The sequence below is a fragment of the Mus pahari genome, chromosome 5 (genome assembly GCF_900095145.1).
Source record: "Mus pahari chromosome 5, PAHARI_EIJ_v1.1, whole genome shotgun sequence".
Lineage (NCBI taxonomy): Eukaryota > Metazoa > Chordata > Mammalia > Rodentia > Muridae > Mus > Mus pahari.
The window spans coordinates 113,247,418-113,270,156 of record NC_034594.1 but is presented as its reverse complement, the minus strand read 5'-3'; the positions used below and the strand labels follow the sequence as shown (position 1 = coordinate 113,270,156).

Below are 22,739 nucleotides of genomic sequence, written 5' to 3'. Positions count from 1 at the left end.
ATCACTGCCATATATTGGTGATCAGAACAAAATACTAATATTTTGAAAACAGAGATATTTTATCTAGGAATCTGCAAACCTTGAAAAACTGTTGAATTATTGCAATATTTCCTGCCAATTCTATCTTCTAACTTCAGGAGCTCTGCACTTTAGAAATGCAGCTACACTATGCAGCTACACTCACAGACTGACTTTCAGTGAGCTCACACTCAAGCTGTTAACTCTTTTATTTCATTTCAAACTATTGTCAATCAAAATACAAAACTAAAGTCTCTACTCATGAAAACACAAAATTCCATATTCATTCCTTATCAATGTTTGAAATAGAAGAATGTAGGGGCCATCCTCTGAGGTCAAGAGGAGGCAGGAGGGGGAAGAACTCTCTGAGGGGTGTGGGGGCAGCATCTAAGATGTAAATAAATAAAATAATGAATGAAAAATAAAGAAAAATGTGAAGTTACATCACAAGTTTCTTATAGAAATAAAAAATAAATTTAGTTAAAATTAACTGTACTACTTCCTCAACACAGCATATTATTTGTATAGACTCCCAGGTAATACAATAATATCATTTATCCTTTACATATATGCAAGCGGGAATGTTTTTATTTCTTTGTTCAAGTAGTCCTGACTACTCTTGTAGATGCTGATTGTAATTGAAGTGTGAACCTAATTAACAACTAAACTTTGAATAATGCTAATGAGAAATGAACACAGCATCAGTGGGAAGACCAGCTCTACAGGTGATAAACCTTCACAGTGGTGACATTTTCGAGTGTAAAGTCACAGTTACTGTGATCTCATCAAAGAAACAGACCCCCATTGGGTCCAATTATAACTATAGTTTTGAAAAATTATTGAGTTATGGTATTCATAATCTATGCAGAAAGGCCTTTGTGGTATAGGTCCTCTCCCCATAGCTGTGATCTTTTCCATTTATAGCCAAGCTCCACAGATTCAGATGAAAGTTTAGAGCCTAATTCATTTAGTCACAAAGTGCTAAACCTCATTCATTTCGGAGAAAGCTTTTATTTTAAAATCTAACTTCAGTTTAGGTAATCCACATATTAAAACAATAATGCAGTTCAAACACATTTTAGAATTAAAGTCCTTTATTCTGCTTTGAAATGTTATTTTTCTATATTTAAAGAAAAAATAGAGGCAATTATCAAAATATAGATTCAATAATTATTCTACCCATAAAGATTATGATACAAGGAAGTTATTTCCAGTGGTTAAGAATATTATGAAAGCTAAATGAATAGTTAAGTTTTTAACATCTTTTCTTCAAAAAAAAAATGAAAAAAAACTGCCTATTTACAAAAGCCATCCCTTGTATCTTTGCAAAACAAAGTTCCTCAATTTATAATTTTCAGTAAAACTGACATTTCAGTTCTTCATGAAACAAGGAAACAGTACTGATAGGAGAGTCAGCATGCAGTCATGGAAACTGCAAGCATCATACACTGCAATCTTTCCTTCACCATGCCCTGGACTGTACAATTGCTACCCAAGCTATCCGGGAGAATTTGTCACAGTGCCAAGCCCTTCCCAACCAAAGGGGGACACTGCCTTCACTTCTACAGTCAGTCACCTGGTGAATGCTTGGGAGCTCTTTGCAGACATCCAGTATACAGAAAAGAAAAAAGAAAAAGGAAGTCCCTGTTCTATAACTATGCTTCCCAAAATGGCAGCCATCAGTCACATGAGCAAATAAATGTCCCTATCCAAGGCCATATTTTCTCCAAGTATAAAGGAGACCTCATATCTAGAAGATTCTGTTCTGCACACAAGGTAACCTCATGACATACTTTATGTTCACTATATATCTGAAACACTATTTTGAGCATAGAGTTAAATAAAATATATCATTAAATCAATTTTACCTCTTCTTTGAATTTATAAATCAGATTTCTAGAGAACTTGTGATGCATGCACCGTGTAGCTCTCATCATGTTTCTCTTGGTTAGTGCTATCATAAATGGTCATCCTATCTAATTGCATATAAATATGTAGGGTTAAAATTTCCCAGCAAAAAATATGATAATTTTTTCTTTGTTTATTTCTGTATTATTTCAAGTACATCACAAAGATTTTTTTTCTTTCCTTGTTCTAGAATGCCACAATTGTCAGTAGATCTAAGCAGTTCCAAGGGGCAGAGGGACGGGTGAATTCAAGATTTCTATGTATGGATACTGACGCTCAATAAATAGTCTATCAAATGAAATTGTTTTAAAAATCCATTTTAGAAATAAGTGAATTAATCCAATATAAACTGACTGTATTGAGCCTTGCTGTGTTCACTGGCTTTTAGATCACTGCAGTAAATCAACAGTGGTTACCATTGCCCTTTGGTGCTAATTAGCTTTTAGCAGTTTATAATCTATAATCTGATGGTGTCTCTTCTGAACCCTTTGTAATATCTGCTCTGGGAAATAGCATTTTCTACTTAGTTCCAAGCTTCTACCTTTACGTATGAAATAAATGTACATCTTCCTATGTAATTGGAAAACTTAATTAACATATAAATCAGAATTTAGAAAAATATTTAGACCTTCGGTGACGAGGCTACCCCAAATCCTGTTACACTGAAAAAGCATGAGTCGTTCTTTCCTTAGGAAAGTAGCTATACTGAGCCCTCACTTGCTAACGATTACATCACAACTCTTATTACACTTTATTTTAGACACTTTTTTGCCTATAAATATATTTTCAGTCTAGCTAGATATTTACAGGTCAAAAAATATTGAATGAAAAATAAAACCTTTAGAAATAACTATTTTATTTCTCATCTTGAATGTTTAGATTCCCTTGACATAAGGAGAATTTGGGTGTCAAAGCAACCATTCCTAGCATTAGAAGCAGGATTTTAGCAGTGGGAGCAAAATCAATAATATTGACACCAACTGTTCACGTTGTCCCTCTTAACAGTGAAGTGACTGAAAAAAAGACAAAAGTCCACAAGTAACAGGGCAAAAGGTACAGAGCATGGGACCATATGTTCATCACAATTGGGCAAAGAAGTCAGTAAGTCTGTAGGAAGGGCATGTCTGCAGGGTGTCTGTCAGAGAAACAGTGGGGCTTTCTCTTCACTTCTATAACATCATTAGGATAAAGAAAAATGACTCCTTTACCTAGATATTCTCATTTTATTTTCAGCATCATGGTCAAGAGCCAGGATGAAAATGTTTGGCCATAACAATGATCAGCATGACATAACCCCAAGGAACCATAAATAGCATGCATACCTTGACTAATTACCTAGTGATGGCTAAGTCGTGGATATAAAACCAGCACTTCATTAAAACAGCTAAATACCTAACGATAGTCTATGTTTTGCTAATAAATGTTATTTTCACCCCTCCACAAGAAAACTTCGCTTTGCAACAAATGGACACAATTACAGAAAAACACAACTGATCAAAGTGCAGCATTGTGGAGCCCAGTCCCAAAGGACACATCTACAAGACAACACCTGCACCTAAGGCTCAGGAATCACTGCCTAAGAAGGAGCAGAGGATGAGGGGGTTTGCTGCGAGGTTCTGACTCCTACATAGGTTAGAAGGTTTAGCCATAAGGTCTTGACAACATGAATGCCCCAACATGAGCAGAATAAGGAGAACATGGTAACACAGACAGAGGAGACCCCAAGGTCTCAACCCTACATAAAGAACACCAGTAACTAAGAAATTCTAAGAGTAGAAAGAGCATAACTAATTATTCAATACCAAGTGACCATCCCTGGAAACGTACACATACAAGTAACCAAATAGGTTGCATCTATAGATTCAGAAATATGCACACACACGTAACAATAAATTTTTAAAAGAGTAATACTTTGATCACTACATAGGCTACTGATATGGAAAAAACACAATAAGCTTAGCTGTGCTATGAAAGGTTTATGTAAGTTTTTGTGTCAATAAAAATGGTATCTAAGCTTTGCCAAAATTATTTTCGCTTCAGCTTCCTGTTTGTAGAGCTGATAGCCACCAGTATCCAGTCCCCCATTCTCCCTGTCCTTTGTAATGGCAGTCCTAAATCTAAACAAAGCATGCATAACCTAGTTATTTCCTTTGTGACTTAGTGTAGGACCAAGCAAATGAAATATGAACTCCAGTTCTTCTGAAGCAAAGTAGAAAACAAATAATGGGGCAGACACCTTAACCCTGGAGGGAATGCTGTGCCTTAAAGATGGAAGTGTCCTCATAGCTCAGAACAATGCCCCTTTTAATTATTATACAATAGATAATTTTTAATATTTTGCTTTTCTATTTTGTATATTACAATATAATCGTACTAGTATTCCCTTTCCTTCAAACCCTCCAATATACTCTTCCTTGCTCTCCTTCAAATCCAGGGCCTCCTTTTTCATTAAGAGTTGTTACACGCATTTATGTATACACCTGCATATTCCTAAATATAACTTTCTCAGTCTGTATAATGTTACGTGTACAGTTGTTTTCAGGTCTGACAATTTGGTTTTAGATGAAAGAAATATTTTGAGCAAGACTGATGAATTCTCTCTGCTATGACATCTTCACCTGTACCCTAACTGATTTATCACTTAAGGTAGAAACAGTGTTATGCAACAGAATTTTCTTCATAGGAATAAAAGCGTAGACCAAACTGTAGTTTCTCATACTGGTGAACCTGAAATTTAGCATTCAATGAACTGACACATCATCAGTTGCCAGCCAGGTCATGAGGAAATAGTCATATTAAGCAAGAGAAGAACATTGAGCTCTCAAAACCTGTACATTACCACGAAAGGCAAGTCCTTTAGGGACCATAAAGGCTAACGCTTCATTCATTTTCCCTGCATCTAAGCCTAGATCAGGTCTATTCCATGTCTCAGTGAACTAGAACTGCCACGTCAATCTCTTCAACTGCACCTGTTCCTTTCCTTTATAACATTTGTCCACATCTACAAAACTAGATGAGTTACTGTCAAAGTAAAGTGCCTTTAAACTGAAATGTGTGTTTTCTTATTTACCACTATATTGTCCACTCTCAGCAGGATATGAGTGCACAGGAGGTGACTGATAAATACATGCTGAGCCAATGAATGTTTCAAAGTGAAGTAAGCAAACCTGCCTGTCCCGGAGATGCTGTTACCTTAACTCTAGTTCTCTCGATCAGAGCATCTGTGATGGGCATCAGGATCATAGTTCATTTCAAAGCTCACCACATCACTACAATATGAGCAAAGTTTAAATTACACACCATTAACACCGTCTTCAGTATTGGGAGTCAAGGCTTTATAGGACTAGACTAAATAGGAGAAGACTTTGAAAGATAAAAAGGAAAGTTTGCCATTCCATTGGCACTCCTAATAAGCAGTAAGAAAACAGAGAAGCGTGCCACTAATACAGCAGATGTAGAGAGCTGGGGGTGGGAGGGATGGGGAATGACATCCTTTAAAATGAAAGGCCTGAGGAAGTTCATGGACTTCATGAGCACTTACAGACACTAAGGCAGCAAACACTAAACTTCATAAATGACAAAGAGAGAGGTATGAAGAGGAGATTCACTAAGGCTTGAGCTAGTTCTCACTCAAATGAGAGAAAACAAAGAGCCCTGACATATCCATAAGCACACGTAGGGGAGGGCACATTTCTACTTCTCCCTGTCTTCTTCTTATAGTTGAGCCCTATATATTTAAACTATATAAGAAGAGTAGAGAAATAGTAATATCTGTAATAGTTTACATACTAACAAACAAAAATGATCTTAAAATGATCACCTGTAAGAAAATAGTCACTTTAAAAGATGATAAGTTTTCACTATTAGAAAGCCTTCATAGTGTGGGCTTTTCCAGTCAGGCAAGAAATAAAATGTATTACATGTTGTATTATAGGAAAAAAAATACGTTCTGGATTTCTTTCTTCTTTCCATTATGAAAACAAAAGTATTCTTATATGATATTCTAATAAAAACTACACTGAGATTTTTAAAAGCAAACTTCTGTGTTAAGAAGTTTACATAATGTAACTGTATTTCTCATCAGTAATCACTCGTCTAATGCTGACTAGTTTATAAAGCACAGCCCAGAGTCTGGCATGGCAGAGGTAGGACTGATTCCTGACTCTTGGGAGCTGAGGGTGAGGATGCACACACCTCTGCAGGGACAAACTGAAATGGTCTCCACAGTATGCTATAATTTGAAGAAAGTTCTATTATCTTTCCAGTACAGACTACAGCAAGCATTTGTTAGGGACTTCATTGACCACTCAGTACAACTGAGATTATAGCAGAACTGTGACAAACCTGAAACTAGTATCATACTCTCAAGGGCCTATCTTCTTTATAACGTATACTGTGACATTTAACTTGTTAAAGCCTTCATGTTAGAGGATCCAGTCAATGAATTAAACATTTATTGATAATATTCATGACCACAAGAGACTAATTTATGTACTTTATAATTTCAGGTTAATTTTTAAATCCCCTGAAATAGCCAATGCTTTTTAAACTGATTCCCAAATAAACTCTTTTAAATGTAGCTACTTAAAAATTTAATATAACATCTGTGTTTTGGGGTTTTTCTCTAGTTCTTCAGGTTCCTCATGATTTTTGTTGACAATTGGAAAATTGTCCCTTTCTTTTTTCATATCACAATAAAATCATTAGCACAGTCCTTCAAAAGACATTTTAATAAATAAGGGTGACGAGAGTAAGAGCTCACATAAGCCCCTCTGTAAGAAGCACCTCCTGATATTTTATCAACTTAAAAGGCTTTATACCAAACACAGCGGTCCAGTATAACAGCCCTCAAGTGAGAATAGGCACACAGTGGATGTTTGATATTTGTGATTTTATTTATACTGATTATTGTACATAATAACATTTAAAGACAGTAGATACTTCTGTAAATTCCTATCATAGAAAAAATATTTTCCAGCTATACTATTTGCAAGATGAAAATATCCTAAAAAACGGTGCTGAAAAAAATTTAAATTGAATATATCAAGTTCTGAATCCTTTCACAAGGCAAGAATGGTGAGCTGCCTTTGAATGAAATTGCAAACAAGCTACCCATCCCTCATAAATGCACCTGACAGTTCTGTGAGGAACTGTGCTCTACTATTTGGGACACAGATACAAGGACCAGCCTTGCCCACTAAAGCTCTAGCTATTAACAGGATCCTTCTTGTGCTTCAATTGTCTTACCTAAAATAAGAACATGCTCTTTAATGAATGAAAAATCATCTAAAGGTGGTTATGAATATTGCTGCTTCGTCAGCTGTCACTTCTCAGCAACTTTCATCTTGAAAACATATTTCCTAAATCATACTATAATTCTAATTATCAGCCTGATTTTCCAGCAAGTAAATTGATTATGTTCTTAATTTATGAATAGTTAACATTTTCCAAATTATTATAAAATATTAATAATGATAAAAATTAAAATGAACAGTAAAACTAAGACACAAAATTTTAAGCTGCTATACAATTAAACTAAATTTGCCTATAAATATATGAAATGAAAGGTTTCAGTAGTCCATTTTCTGAAATTAAATGAACTCATTTGAAATTTCCCCTGATGTATATAATTGAGCCTTTTCTCCACTCTCGTAAACACACTACAATAACACTAAGTTTGATTGATGGTTACCTAACCCTAAAGTTTACTTCTTCTTTTCAAAATATTCCAACTACATATGTTTGAAAATGTCTACATGCAATATCATTAAAATAGAGTCACAATACAAGCCACAAAAGCATGTTCAATGTGCCACTGTCTTCAAAGGTTTCTGTGAAATAATATCCTTATTAACATTCACAATAAAACATGGAAGTTCACTTTGGTTTTCTTTTTTTCCCTTTCTTCCTTTCTTTCTCTTTCTTTCTTTCTTTCTTTCTTTCTTTCTTTCTTTCTTTCTTTCTTTCTTTCTTTCTTTCTTCCCTCTTTTTCTCTTTCTCTTTCTTTCGTTCTTTCTTTCTCCTTTTTTTTTTTTTGATGATCCAAATCTATAGTGAAATGATGAAATCAAAAAACAAGTGTTCTTGTCAGAAAACAGGAAGAAAGGTTTTTTTCCCTCCCAAAAGGAAAACAAAGGATTCCTGAAGCTTGCCTGATTTATTTTTCCAATTTTAAATACCTTAAGAGCAGCGGAAGTGCTACTGGCGTGGTAGTATTTCTAACAGTCAATAAATCTAAAATATTATGTGTGAATATTGGAATGAAGCCATTAAGAAGATTACAGCATGCAACGCACCAGAGGGTCCACAGGAGAAAAGGGCCAGTAATTCAGGACAACTGTGACCACTGACCTCTGAGCAGCCATGGCCACTGGTCAATGTGACACCGTAATAGAGTGCACATGCACACAGTCACCCAGCCTGGAAGCATAATTTAAATGCCTTGCAAGAGGATTTTAAAAGGACCTCCTTTTAAATTTCAGTTAACTTATTAACTAATCAAACAATGCCAATAGTAATACCTTTCAGGCTTCAAAACTATTTATTACTGTAGATCACACATAAAAACTAAGTTATCATTCAGTAGTTTATCAGATCTGACTTAAAGCATTTGCCATTTTAAAATGTGTTGCAATACTTTATTGTGTATCTCCCAGAGCTCTAAAAGGGCAGCCCTGGAAAACTGATGAAAATGAGAACCTTATTAGAGATGCTTTGAACAACAGCTTAAAATACTTTAGAAATGCACTAATACACCTCCTATTTTCAACAAATGGCTCCCGTCCTATCTCAGAGCTCCTATTTGCCACATCTTCAGCTATCCGCTAGTCTGAGGCCAGCAGACAGCAGCTTCTCTGTGATCCACGGGGCCGGTTGGCAGGCTTCTGTTACCTACAGAGTGGCAGTCACCCTGATGTGGTTGGTGCTAAGGAAGCTGCATACTGACTCTTTCATAGCCTCACATTTCTATCTGTACAACTCTGAATGCTGGTTAGCATCTCTATACATTTAAATCAATATCTTAATTACAAAAAAAAAAAAAACTATATAAGAGAAGTACTTCTTAGTTCAAAGGAATTCCCATTACACTGAGACTTCAAAGGCTTGTCTCGAGGATCGAGCTCAGTACACTATACAGATTTTAATATCATGTAGAGAAAGGCTAAGTTCCTCTCTCTCTTTTCAGTAAACAACCCTTTCTCCTGAAGCATAACAGTAGGAAATGTGCATAGCATAAGAAAAATGTTTAGAAAAGCTGGAATGCTATTTTCATAATTTCACTATCTAGGGAAAAATACTTGGATGGATTTCTAAACGCACAGAGAATCCCTGCCAGCAGCCTGCAGAACTCTATAAAGAAGCCTCTGGCTGCATTAGGTTAACCAGACAGCATCGGTGTCCACTGGTCTGAGTTTGGATTGTTCACACAGACCAATCTTACTACAATGAGAACACAGTTCACTTTAATGAGCTTAAAGGGCTAAGAATGGTTTGGTTATTGATAAGCATAAGTAATCTTGCTTTTATATTAAATTTCCATTTTCATACCACTGACTATAAGAACGAGCTAGGTTAGAAATGGTTTGTTTTTTTTGTTTTTTTTTTAACTTTCAATTCTCAAATTTTAATAACCTTGAAAAGAATGGGCATTTGAGGTTTTTTCTTTTTAAGAAGACAGTTATTTTAAACTTAGAATGATGCTATTAAGGTATTTAAATAGCCATTAAATAAATAGATTAATAGCACTAGTTTGCGATTTTGGCCTATATTAAAGAGCACAAGAACCAAAACTGCGATTTTACACTACTTAATACAAAATACTGAATATATCCTATTAAAAGCTGCAAACACCACACATGCGCAATACACACACACACACACACACACACACACACACACACACACACACACACACTGCAAGATCAAAGACCCAAAGAAAACTGGCACTTAATTTATCAGCTTTACAGACAAAAGACAGTTTCGTCATTTCAAAAGGATCAGATGTCTTTTATGACAAACTGGGTTTGCAGTTTAATTTACAAATAGAATTCTAAGTAAGCACTCTTTGCTCTGCCAAAGCAGATGACGAACTGTAGGTTTTCATTCTTGTGGCCCTCAGCAGGACAGGAAAGATTAAAATAAAACTGAAATAATTTAGAGAAAACAAATAAATGTTTCAGAAAGTTGAGAGCGATCAAAGCCAGAATTTTCTGACCCCAACTGTACAAGCATTTCTTATTATATTGACCAGTGCCATCAGATCATTAATTAAAAGGGAAAGCGCTGGCAGGTGGCAGAGAAGCAAAAGCCGATAATTGGCCCCTTCTTCTTCATGCCTTCAAAAACTCTCTCATTCCTCGCAAGACATGCCACTAGGCAGACAGAATGCCTACTTTGTAATATAATGATTAAGATGAGATGAAGAGACTTGATGTTTAAAGAAACTCTACCTAATGAATGCATCTAGCTTTTTAATTATGATCCCATTTTACAATAAGGAATATGGTATTCCATTTAACATCTCAACTGCCAAAAGGAAAAAATAGTAAAAATAGAGCCTACGTTGATTCTTCTTATAACCCTCACATACACTGACTTTAAAGATTCAGATACAAAGTGAAAAACCGTAATTCGAGGGTTCAACAACAAACATGCTTTCACCATGGATACCCCTTGGACTTACCACATCACTGGGCAGGCTGCTCAAGTCATTAAATGGTGATTCTAACGTGTTTGTGTCAACATTTAACACAACCACATCTTCCAATGATTTATTTTTCACTCTCTGTTTAAAAAACACAATTTTGAAAAAAAACTTATTATATTTTTCTTACAAAATTAAGATGCATTTGGAAACAAAAAAATATTATCTTAGTACATTCAGCAACTGCCAAAAAATTTAGCCCAACAAAAACTTGTAATGTAGGCAGAGGTACATTAAATATAAAAACTGTAGCCTTTACCATTTGAATGTCAATCCTATGATATGGTAATTTGTTTCCAGCTTCAAATCTATTTTAGCATAAATATACTAGAAAGATTACATAATATCTATATAAATAATTATATTTATAATAACTATGACTACAGTTCTGATCTACATTTCAAGTGAATAAATACATTCCTATGCTGCTCTAGCACTAGGTATCAATGAGAAGGACTGAGAGTGAAATAGGAAGGCTATGGAGAGACACTACCATGTGAGTTCCCAGTAATGTCCTCATATGAATTTCTGGGTAAAGAGTAAAATTTAACAGTCTATGAGCTTGGCCTATCTTTCCATGTTGTTTGAAAATTTAGTAAGAGTATCTCAGTAAGTTTACAAATAATAGTGAGGTATAAAAACTTCATCTAATTATACCTAAAGGGGAAATACTTACAGTTTACTCTCTCTGTTTCACACACCTTCTTAAATTACTGAATCTACTATTATCACAACACTCCTCAGAGGTAAGTGATGCACTGAAGGAATGAACTACACCACAAATCCAGGATTCCACATTCATGTCCATTTACCAGTGAATTAGTAAATAATTTCAATACAGTATTTTTACATGTCCTTCTACACAAGGCACTTTGGACTTTTAGTTAAGCGCATCATTAGTTTTTGCTGAGAAAGAGAAAAAAAGAGGGGGATCTCTCTAGGTAGCCCTGGCTGTCCTGTAATACTATGTAGACCAGACCAATCTTGAACTCAGAGATCCTCTTGCCTCTGCCTTCCAAATGTTGTGATTAAATGCATGCTCCACTACCTAAGTGTTTCAAATTTAAAGTAGTTTAACCAGTTGTTTTGTTACAAGTTGATTCTGATTAAAGTGCCTCTGATCCATTTTGGATTTCAAATCTTTGAGAATTTAGCCAAATATTAAATTTCCTACAGAAGTGAGACTTGGGGTAAGGAATTTCTAAGACTGTGTATTCTCGAGGGAGATTGGCTCTAAAATTTGTCTTGCAAAACACATTATAATTACTATAAATTCAGACTTAAAAGATGGCTACCTTTAAGTTATTATAAAACAAAATCATTTTTCTGGTGATTAAATTAAAATTCTAAATACATGTCTATAAATATATTTATTTCCTTTTACTTTCCAGTGTTCAAATATTTAAAAGATTTCAATACCTATCTATATTATTGTATATATTAACTATAATTTAATAACAATTTATAAGCAAAAATACATAATGCTCTTTTATAGTATAATCAGTATGTTATAAAACGGTAATGTAAAACACTAAATCTATTTTTTTCAGTCAGAAATTGATATGTCCAAACATTTAGATGTAATGGCTGTGTACCATCAAGACCTTTTTGATGACATTAGCACAAAAGTCTGAATAATGATATTAATGTAATATGTAGACTTTTCCTATTGCTTTTAGTTTTTAAGGCAGATAACAATTATTAAATTTTATTCAAGAGATTACTGAATAAACAAATAAAATCTGCTCATTACTAATAAATAAACTAAAACTTTAATATTAAAATAAATTGCCTTAAGCAAAAGGGGAAAAGTAGGTTACAATTCAGTACTAGTACTGACACTAGTACTCTCTTGTTTCTCTCCACAGCGTTAGCCGTCTCTTCCCTGACTAGGCATGCGGGTCAGAAATGGCACTTCTTCCTCTGTCTTATAGTTTTATGTCTTTTGTGGGGTGCAATTTAAAACAACACATGAAAATAATTTTCTTCAGAAAAGTAGGAACATAATGCTGGCCCCGAGTGAGAAGCTGATAACGAATGTGAGGTCTTGAGTGTGTGAGGTTCGCTCACGTCCTGTAGAGTAAACCTTTGCAGACTCTGTGGCTATAGACATTATACACACTGGTATGCTATAATGGCACAGGGCAGCAATCACAGAACTTTCCCAAGAAAACAAGCAAGGCTGCCTTTGTGTCTGTAGCTTCCAAGTTACTCAGGTAAGGACTTAGTCAGCACTTAACTTCACACGGAAGGCTGGGGTTCGGAGAAAATAAAATTTATTTCCCTTATTTCAGAAATAAATTTGTATTTTGAAATGAAACTTTTCCAACATTCTTTACTAACAACTATATAAAAAAACAAGTGAAAGGAAATTTTAAAGAACATAAGTTTATATGTTATAAAGTCATGCTTTAGAACCTGGAGGTTTTTATATAATTAATAATAATAGTTGAAATCGTTAGGACCAAAGACAGGAGAGTACTTTTTAGATTTTTCTTTAAAAAAAAAATAGTTGCAACTGCAAAAAAAAAAAAAAAAAAAAGGCAGAAAGTAACTCATTGTTGTCTCAAATATTAACTACCCAACTACCTATACTCAGTTTAAAAAAGTTTTATAAAACTAAAAAAATACAAATGTTAATTTAAATCTCTTTGATAGTGACGTAAAGAAGCATGAATTATCCTTACTATAGTTTAAGAAAATTGCCTAGAGATGTTAGTTTATGTTCATAGGTGTTTTGCCTGCATGTATGTGTGCGTGACAGAGTCCGAAGCTCTGGAACTGACTTTACAGACATATGTGAGCTGCCATGTGGGTGCTGGGAATTGAGCCGGGGACCTCCATAAGAGCATCCAGTGCTCTTAACTACTGAGCCTACTCCCAAGTTCCTTATGCACCAAGTTTAAAGGAAGTTCAAATGCATCTTCTTCTCCTCTGTCACCAAGCTGAACACAGGCTGATAAACAAGATAAACCAAGCACTGATGATGCGGCAGCTCTACGCGGTCTAACTATGGCTCTAAATGGCCCACCTCATAAAAGAAACCAACTGAAAGTTTGAATGTTCTTTTTCTTCAAAGCAGTCCTTTTCAAATATTAAAAAAGTCAAAATCAATTTCAAAAGATTGAGGGGGATTTAATTATATCTTAATTTTTCAAAATATTATTTTAAATTTAAACTTTCTTTATAAGTGGTCAATTAGTATGTGATAAATTAAATACCTAATGTGCTTCCTCATCCATCATAATTTGGAAAAGACTAATTATTTGTCTTAAAGGTGGTTGTAGATATATGCTACACATAAAAATTAACATAAGATCACCAAGTACTCTCTCCAATTTTAAATAATTTTCATCTCTAAGTAAATACATTATAAAATTATGTGTACTATTAACACATTTAAAATAGAAATGATAAAAATCAAATTTCATTAGGAATAAAAATCTGAGTAATTAATTAAATGAAAGTCAAAGTAGTAAAATTTGGGTTATTTATTACCTAATCTAATCACAGATAACACCTATCTGTTCATGTCTCATTTCATATACTTCATCCTTGACTTATAACAGTTTCTTAAAATTAATAAAATATAAGGAGTCACAAATTTATCCCACTATCACTTCCATACTAAAAAATGTTAAACCTACTAAAATCCATTAAAATCTAAACGTTAGTAACAATGAAACAAAAGAACTATTAGATTTTGAAAAAAAAAATCCAAAACTTGAGAATAGAATTCTATAATCAAATATTTTCTCAAGAATTGGGCTCCATTTTAGTACATAATCTTCTCAGATCAAAGCAAAGCCTAGTATTGGAAACTAGTAGGAAAAGCACAGCTAAATAGTCATGGTGCTCATTAGCAACTGTGTTGCATTATTAATGTGATTCTGTACAATCAGCAATCAAGACATTTGTTTGAGTGAAACTGACTTCAGCGAGCACACTGATGCCACTCAGCTACTCAAACCTTATGTTTTAACCTTGTAATTAATATGCCAATCTTATAAGAAGTCCTGTCTAGAAATCTCACAGACTATAAACCCAAGTGTTTAAAGTTTAAGGAGTTTCAGTTTAGGGATAAAGTAAGCAACAAAAATAATTTTGAAATGATGTAATGACAGGAAAAGAAAAAGCCCTGCTAACCTCATCTTCTACAGTAGGACTGAAACTCACATGGAAAGGATATTCTTTGTCTTCTCCTTACTTCACCACAGGCAGGCCTGGCACTAGGGTAACCGTTGCTCAGCCCCTTAGCTCAGATTTGAACCACAAGAATGAGCCACCATGTCTGAGTAACATGTTTATCATTAGTATGCTACACTCACATTTTGCAACTCAACTGATAAACTGGAAATAATGAAGTATAAAAGAAAAGAAAACTGACTTGGTGAATCATACACATAAAATTTAATTTCAAAATATTGTACAAATATAAGATACAGAAAGTCTCAGGTTGTAAGACATCACTGGTTCATCAGGGAATGATGATTTTCTTATTAAAGCTGACCATGTGACTTAAAGCACAATCATTCCATAGGTTTCATGGTGTCACAGGGCAAACCAGTATACATTATCAACTGAATTTATTTGAGGGACACTTTCTGAAAATATTCCCTTGAGTATTTCTATAAAGTCAATTTCATACATCCTAGAAATAGTCAAATATGCTTTTAAAAGAAACAAACAAACAAAAACCCTCTTTTATCTATTACTTCTAATTAATTAGTTTTATAACTATCTTACTGTAAAAGATACTCACCTCTATGAGACTGGAGTGTATTCCAATCAGGTATGGCATTGGGGCACTAAATTAAAAATATATATGTGTGTATAGATTCATATAGTTCATTAAAACTGAAACAACATTAATGTCATTCAAATGCTCAAAAATTAAAGTGCTCAGTCCACCATAAGACATAGTTTTTGAAAATTATGTAATGTACAAAAGTTAAATTTAATCTTCTAGGCCATTAATACATTTTAGGATGGTTTATATAAAAATCTCTAAAACCCTTATTTTTAAATCAAAAGTTCTATACCTAAATAACATTTTATTTAAGAAGACTATCAGGGTATAGGTCAAATATACTTGATGTAAATATATTCTAAATGACTATCAAAAGTATCTACATTTCCCTTACACACATTTCTTGGTCAGTGACCTCTGATGTCACGGACACTCAGGCATAAGGCTTTTTCTCTGTGTTCTCCCTGCTCTAGAGCAGCGAGCGAGCACTCTGTGGCCTTTCCCTCCTGCACTTTCATATTCATTTGGCTTTAATTGTTATTGATAGAATAGTCTAAATTTGAAAATGTTAAGACTAATAATGATTTTAGATTAACTATTTCAGGTCATGACTTCGGGACCAGGAAAGCAATTTGGATGCAGTGAGGAACAATGACACACTTCCTCCTGAATTTTACACTCCCACAGAAAATACAGATGCTAAGTCATTTTAATATGCTAACATACAAACTAGGTAAATGTTAGAAATCATTGTTAGGAAATATAAGATGCAATGTACTCATCTTGAAATTTCAAATTAAGTTATCAAAAAAGAAAAACGTGAGTGTAGACGGATGTCCATAGAAATAATATATAAAATGAGAACAAGTAACTTTTTTAAAAACACACTTTTGGGAACCCTTTTATAGGTATCTCTGACCTTTAGCCTTTTGCACTAATGCAAATCCTGTTTCTCAAAGGCTTATCTAATGCTCTGAGCATCACAGTTATGACACAGAAAAGCCCAGTCTCCTACATTTGCACCTCGCTGCAGAGAAGCAGTAACAGGTGATGTTACCAGGCATCCTTACCAGTGCAGACCTCTCAAGTCATCTCAGAATGTTTAAAGGTCAGTTAAGAATGACTGAACAGTATAATCTATATATCCAAGATCCCAGAAACTGTAAGCCATGTTATTTCTCATTACTATGTACACGCACTATTTCATTACTACTCTAGTAATTCACATTGCGTGTTGCTTTTGCTTATTGTAGCTCAGAAGACAAGTGGGATCACTGAGCATCGCTGTACAGTTTACTTTTTCTCACTAGTTTTTAGCAAAATCCAAAACATACAAATGCTTCAACTAACTACACTGGAGTATAGTTTTCTAAAATCCTAACTGACAGAATGCAGTTTTGATAGAGTCAAAGGGATTGGTGTTTCTTTCCCACTAGATGGTATCTATCCTACTGTGGCATAGGCCCAATCTCCTGGAGAGTCACTTTGCAGTCCTAGCTGGCCATCCTACTGTGATGAGGGTTTTGGTAAATCAGGAGGGCCAGTGCTGACCCAGACACTATATTATACATGTAAGGCTGTCTCGGGGCCTGCTGTCTGTCTGGGAAACTATTTAGAAAAGACAGTACAGACAGCTCAAAACTAATTCTTTTTTGTCGAAGAACTTTACTCAAAATCACTTTTTTTCCTTTCTAAGCTTACTTACAAAGAAGTTGCCCTGACACATATTATTGCAGCAGTCTAAAAGAATTTTTTTTAATTTTTTTTCTTCAAAGCTAAATTTGAATATTTCAAAGAAATAATCAGAGAAGCCAACTAAATGACCAACTTAAACACCAACTGAACATATACAAATCTATTATAATCCCGGTGGTCTTACAGCCACACTTCTTCAAGTACACGTCCCAGTTTAAGTAGCTGACGATAAGTGCACCATAAATGTATCGGAGTCCTGCTGTTGTGCTTAAGAAGAAAACACAAATGACCTCACTTCCTCACAAGAGCTTTTCTCAACATAGCAAGAGTGCTATCCACTACTGCTCCAGGTGCCACCTGTGTCTCTTTTGTGTGACTCTGCTAGAGTTATAGGACTACTCTATACTTGGATGTGTAGAGAGAGCTGCATACATAGCCACATACACACATTTTCTACTTCCAGTGAATAAACAAGTAAAGAGGCTTATTCATTGCATTACAGATTCACAGCTTGTCAAGAAGGTGGTCTTCAAATGTTGGATGGGTGAGTGGGTGAGTATGTGGATAGGTGGATGGGTGAGTTGGTGGGTGGATAGATGGATGAATAGATGGCTAGACCAACAATGTAATAAAACTGTCAAAGGAACAAGATGTGATATTCATCTATGGTCACAAGAGGGCATTATGGTCCTCCAAAGTCTAGGGCGCATCACCAATACCTGGTGCAAACAGAGATATAGTTTATGGATCCACAACTATTTCAAGATTTGCAATATCCCAATCATTCTGAAAAGTTAACCAAGATACATGTACTCCTCAGAAAATGTGGCCCCATTTGAAACTTGGTGTGAGTTAGTTGCTCAACGACCTTGAGACCCATGGGAATATTTTTTTTCCTTCAGCATATATCAGTATAATCCTAATATCAAGGATATAAATAGAGAATCATTTCCTAGGAAACTGCTCACTCTACCATATTTTCTGATAATAGAAGGAAATTACATAGATGAGTAGACAAAATCTGAGACTCTCATATGACTTTAAGGCTCAGAACGTTTCAAGTAATACCTTGTATGGACACTCCTCTCTATTCTAAACTAAGAGTACCTGGCATGGAAGCTGTTCGGATTTGACCTCAGGACTATTTCTAGCATTAGAAGCAGGCAAGCAAGCGAGTAACAAGCGAGAGAGGAGGAGCTTCTGTACTTGTAGTAGAAGCAGCAGTAAAGACATGACAGCTGAGTCAGAATCGAGAAATAGTTCTGGAAAGAATTTGTGCATTGTTGAGCACTTTTAAATTAACTTTTAGAAAATTTAAATGTATAACACTACAGAGAATTGACCTTAAAGGTGTGTTATCAAAGGCAGCCAGAACACATTACCAAAAAAAAATTATGATGCCACAAATATTGCAAAAATGTAATTCTATCATTAGTTTTCATGATTTTAATTGAATATAACTTTGAGGAAAGAGATTTTTAGTTCTAGAGTGTTGTATATAAAAATCTATTGTCTATGTCAAAATGAACAAACTACATTCTCTGAATGAGAAAAGAGATTTTAAGTGTATTGGTCAAAGGAAAACTCTAAAATGAATAACAGAAAAGCTTACTCATTGATCTGGCTTTCTACTTAAGATTTGTATGTGTTACACTTCACAATATAATTAAGTTACATCCTATAGTTTCCAAAACTATTTTTCCTTTCAAGTTCCCCAAGGAAAGAGCAGCAGTAGTGAGTCACTGCCTACCTACTTCACAGCATGAGCAATACTATTACTCCACTATGGAAACACAGTACAGCAGTGTAGTCCATCTGGACAAGTGCATGCATTGTTCTGAAGACAGCTAGTCACAGAAACTCAATAGAACACCTACTATTCCTTTGTATAAAGATGGTATATTTAAATAATCATAATCCTTAAATACCTTTAAATAATATCTTTCTTGAAAAATTTTAAGTAGCTACCATCAATTCCAAAGAACTTTGATTTTTACCAATAATGGCTTTTAGATATGAGGAAAGGATCAATACCAAATGATTTCTCTTCTTCTCCTCCCATCTTTCTCTCCCCTGCCGTGTGTGTGTGTGTGTGTGTGTGTGTGTGTGTGTGTGTGTATGTGTGTGTGTGTGTGTGAGAATCATACATGTATACAAATGCATCACTTGGAAACAGAAATCTCAACCAATTTATTTATTTATTTATTATTAAGCTCTGCCTGCAGGTGATTATAAGATGAAAACAATTCTTTCCCCATCAATACCAAAACTATTGCACTGGAGTCTAGCTCTTCTGTAGCTTCACCAAATACAGTTGAAGCTTCTGCTCCAGTCTACTCCTTGTCTAGCCTTACACTATACAAGCCTTGCTACAGTCCAGTCTGAGAGAACAAGGAGGCCACTGGCCATTGTTCTGGTTTCAACTGGCCCGACTAAAGTCAGACTGCTGAGCTCACTGGGAGCTGTTTCCTCACAGTTACTTTCACACTTTATACACTCTTTTCATGGTTGCTTTAGGTTGAAACTTTGCCTTATACCAGACTCAGAAAATTCTTGTCTTAGAAGCAACCTCTCTGACAATACTCTGTTTTTAGGGTGCTTCAAACAAAGACGTGAAGGAAAGGTTGCCACTGGTAAAGGTATGAAAGCTTACCCTGACAGAGCAAATGGGATTATGGGTAGATTAGAACCCTTGTGTAATCTTTGTGCCACAATATAAAATTATATTTCTTAGTTACACATCGGGTTTTTTTCTAAATAACTATTGAAGAAATTTGTAAAATTTAAAGAACTATGCTTGTCAAATCTGAATTTTTACCTTTGGGGGAAAATGTTCTGATACATACTAACGTACTCTTTAATACTTAAAATTAATCTTAAAGTCAAGTTTCTGTGGTTTCTTTAATCTATTCTGAGCATAATCTAAAGGTCTTTTTCCAGTGGTGAACTCTGGCAAAGGCCAGCTTACCAGCAGTAGTCCAGCAGGTGCGGAGGAAGCACAGGGATATATATGTGTTGCCAGTACATCGGGTAGAGCAGCGCAGCCGATCCATGGAGACAGGCAGTTAACTAAAATTCATAGAAGGGGAACAGTAATGAGGAGCTGCTGACCCTATAAACCAAAAGGCATGTTCAGGTATCAAAGATGAGTGATCATCATAGAACGATTTACACGGTGACATAGCTCAACTGTTTTCACCAACTCTACATGTAAAGTCCATGTCTCAAAGGTCCCTCTGAAAAACATACAAACAGCAAAAGAGGTTCCTTGGGAATCATATGCAGATTGCTAGATTCAACTTGAAAACATAGTTAGGGTCAAATTTTAGACCATAAATAAAATTTGAACTGAAAAAAAATCAGTGAGTATCTTAGAAAATATTGTAGGAAATGACAATTTGTGCAGCACAGTTAGCGCATCACTCAGATTAATACAACACGATTAAATATGGGAAGAAGAGAGGCTGAGAGCCCCTGAGGGATATCATTAGGGCAAACTGCCAAGGAATGAGCCATGAGCCAGTCAGGAGAGTCTGGAAGCAGCGCTACCACCAGGGGACTGGAGCGTTCGACAGTTGGAGCTTCAGTAATGTGTGAACTGTGGGTTATGGTATCAAGAGACTCTGTTCACTGACACACAGAATGTCACTATTGACCAGTGAGCTGCCCAAGCTTGACAGCTGTACTACAGGAAGCCAAGTATATCATAATTTCATATTGAAACTGCTCATTCCAGATTAACATTTTGTTTCCTAGCTTTATATCACAGCAGCTGCAATTACTGTTGCTACTTTAGAGGTAATTGCCATTTTAATTGTTGTGTTTTGGCAAGCAATTAAAAGAATTTTAATGCTTAACAAAGGGATACCATTTTTTTTCTCCCTAACTAATCCTCATTCACATTATTTTCTATGTGACTTTTATTTTTAAAATGATTACAGTTATAAAGTATGTTCTTGGTGATTAAAGGCGTAATTAATCCAGTGTTCTTTTTCACTGTGTCAGTGTTGTCCTGTAGTCTCTGTGTCAAGGTACCCAAAGAAGTCCATTTAGTTAACTTGAAAGGAAGAATTTTCTAAAACTATATGAAAATGAACTATATCCTTTCATTAAGAGCTCCATCATTTTAAAAGAAGTCAAAATATACACACAATAAGTATATTTAAAACAATACATGTACACAAAGCAATCAAAATCTCATTAACAGCACCACTATTCTACATGTAAGTGTAAATTAGTTTTATTCAATAAAAATCAATTATGATAATGTGATCTAAAATAAAAACATTGCAATTCTCAATCTCCTTTCGCATGTATATTATATATTTTCCAGTGAGACTTTTTATTAATGTTACGTGACAAATAGCACAGTCTGACTCAGACTCTGATACCAAGCTAGAAGCACTCACGTGCCTTGCACCTACGCTTTGTCAGTTTCTCAGAGCACTCTTTCAATAAACACTATTTTTAATTCCTTAATTACAGCCAACACTATGCCACTAGGAGGCATTCGAATACTTGTATTTAACAAGGACAGACCAAGAATCTGAGGAGATCATAAAGCAGATCAGAGACTGAGAGCAAGGCTGGGCTACACACTGCCAGTTCTCCCAGAGCTTTCAGACCCCAGCTGGGAACTGTGCATTTTAAGACTTTCTAAGTTAAGAGAGTTCACGTCCTGTTGAAAAGCGTAATTATATACTTTGTTAATGTGGAAACAAATTACTTTTGTAATATCTCAGTGAAATTTTAAAAAGGAAAGCTTTCTTATTGAGAAAAGAACCGTGAAGCAAAGGAAATGCTTATTTAAAGAGGAGGTGCTACCATAATGAGTGCATAGGCCCAACAACCAACAGAGCCCTGCAGCGACTCTATCCACAAACCAGGGCTCCCTAAGCATGCCATGCAACCTTCACCAGCAAGCAATGGCATTGTGTGGTGGGAGGGATTGACTTCTTAGAAGATGACTTCTAAGACCATAAATGCTGCATCACAGAGCCCTGTACTGTCCAGCAATTGGCAAGCAATACCCTTGCTAATCAAGCCTACCCAAGAACTGTCATACAGCCCTTGGAAACTTTCCAGATGAAAGAAGAGGGAAGAGAAAAAGGTAAGAATATAAGACAATCTCTTTTTAGCTCGTGTCTGTCTTAAGAAACCCCACTGCACCACTTGAATGAATATACAAACTATTGGGCTTATTTATCTATCCACTATATATAAACTTCAGACTTTCATAGGTAGGGCTATAAGGAATTATACTTTCCCAATGACAGCAATAATAATTAAAAATTCTTCTCAAGTACAAGATTCAAGAACATACTTATGAAGACAGATCAAAGATCCAATATGCACTATTCAACCAACAGTGCACAAGAGCTATAAAATTTTAAAAATTGAGCAATTATTATAGCATGAAGTTGAAGAAAAGACAGCAAAGTTACAAGTAAATAAAGTCACAATTATAAGAAAGTAAATGACACTAAGAAACTAAATACACACATGTAGGTTGTATGAAATCTAGCACTCAGACTACTAGACATAGAACTTAGAGGCTGGCAAGCTACATGGCCTACGGTACCTGACCTGCTCAAACCAGCTGGTCTCAGTGCCTGATCATCAACATAAAAAGTTTTCCGTGGATGGGGTATAAACACTCTTTGT

General features: G+C 35.1%; 1 protein-coding gene across 1 annotated transcript in view; it reads right to left on the bottom strand.

Annotated features, from left to right (window-relative positions):
* Window positions 1-22,739, bottom strand: part of Dennd1b (DENN domain containing 1B) — a 204,527-nt gene that overhangs the window by 71,387 nt on the left and 110,401 nt on the right. The window contains exons 11-13 of the mRNA XM_021198568.2: window positions 20,044-20,144; window positions 15,393-15,438; window positions 10,610-10,711 (exon numbers count right to left, since the gene is read on the bottom strand). Of these exons, the coding sequence (XP_021054227.1) occupies window positions 10,610-10,711; window positions 15,393-15,438; window positions 20,044-20,144 (249 nt within the window). The remainder of the gene's footprint in view (window positions 1-10,609; window positions 10,712-15,392; window positions 15,439-20,043; window positions 20,145-22,739) is intronic.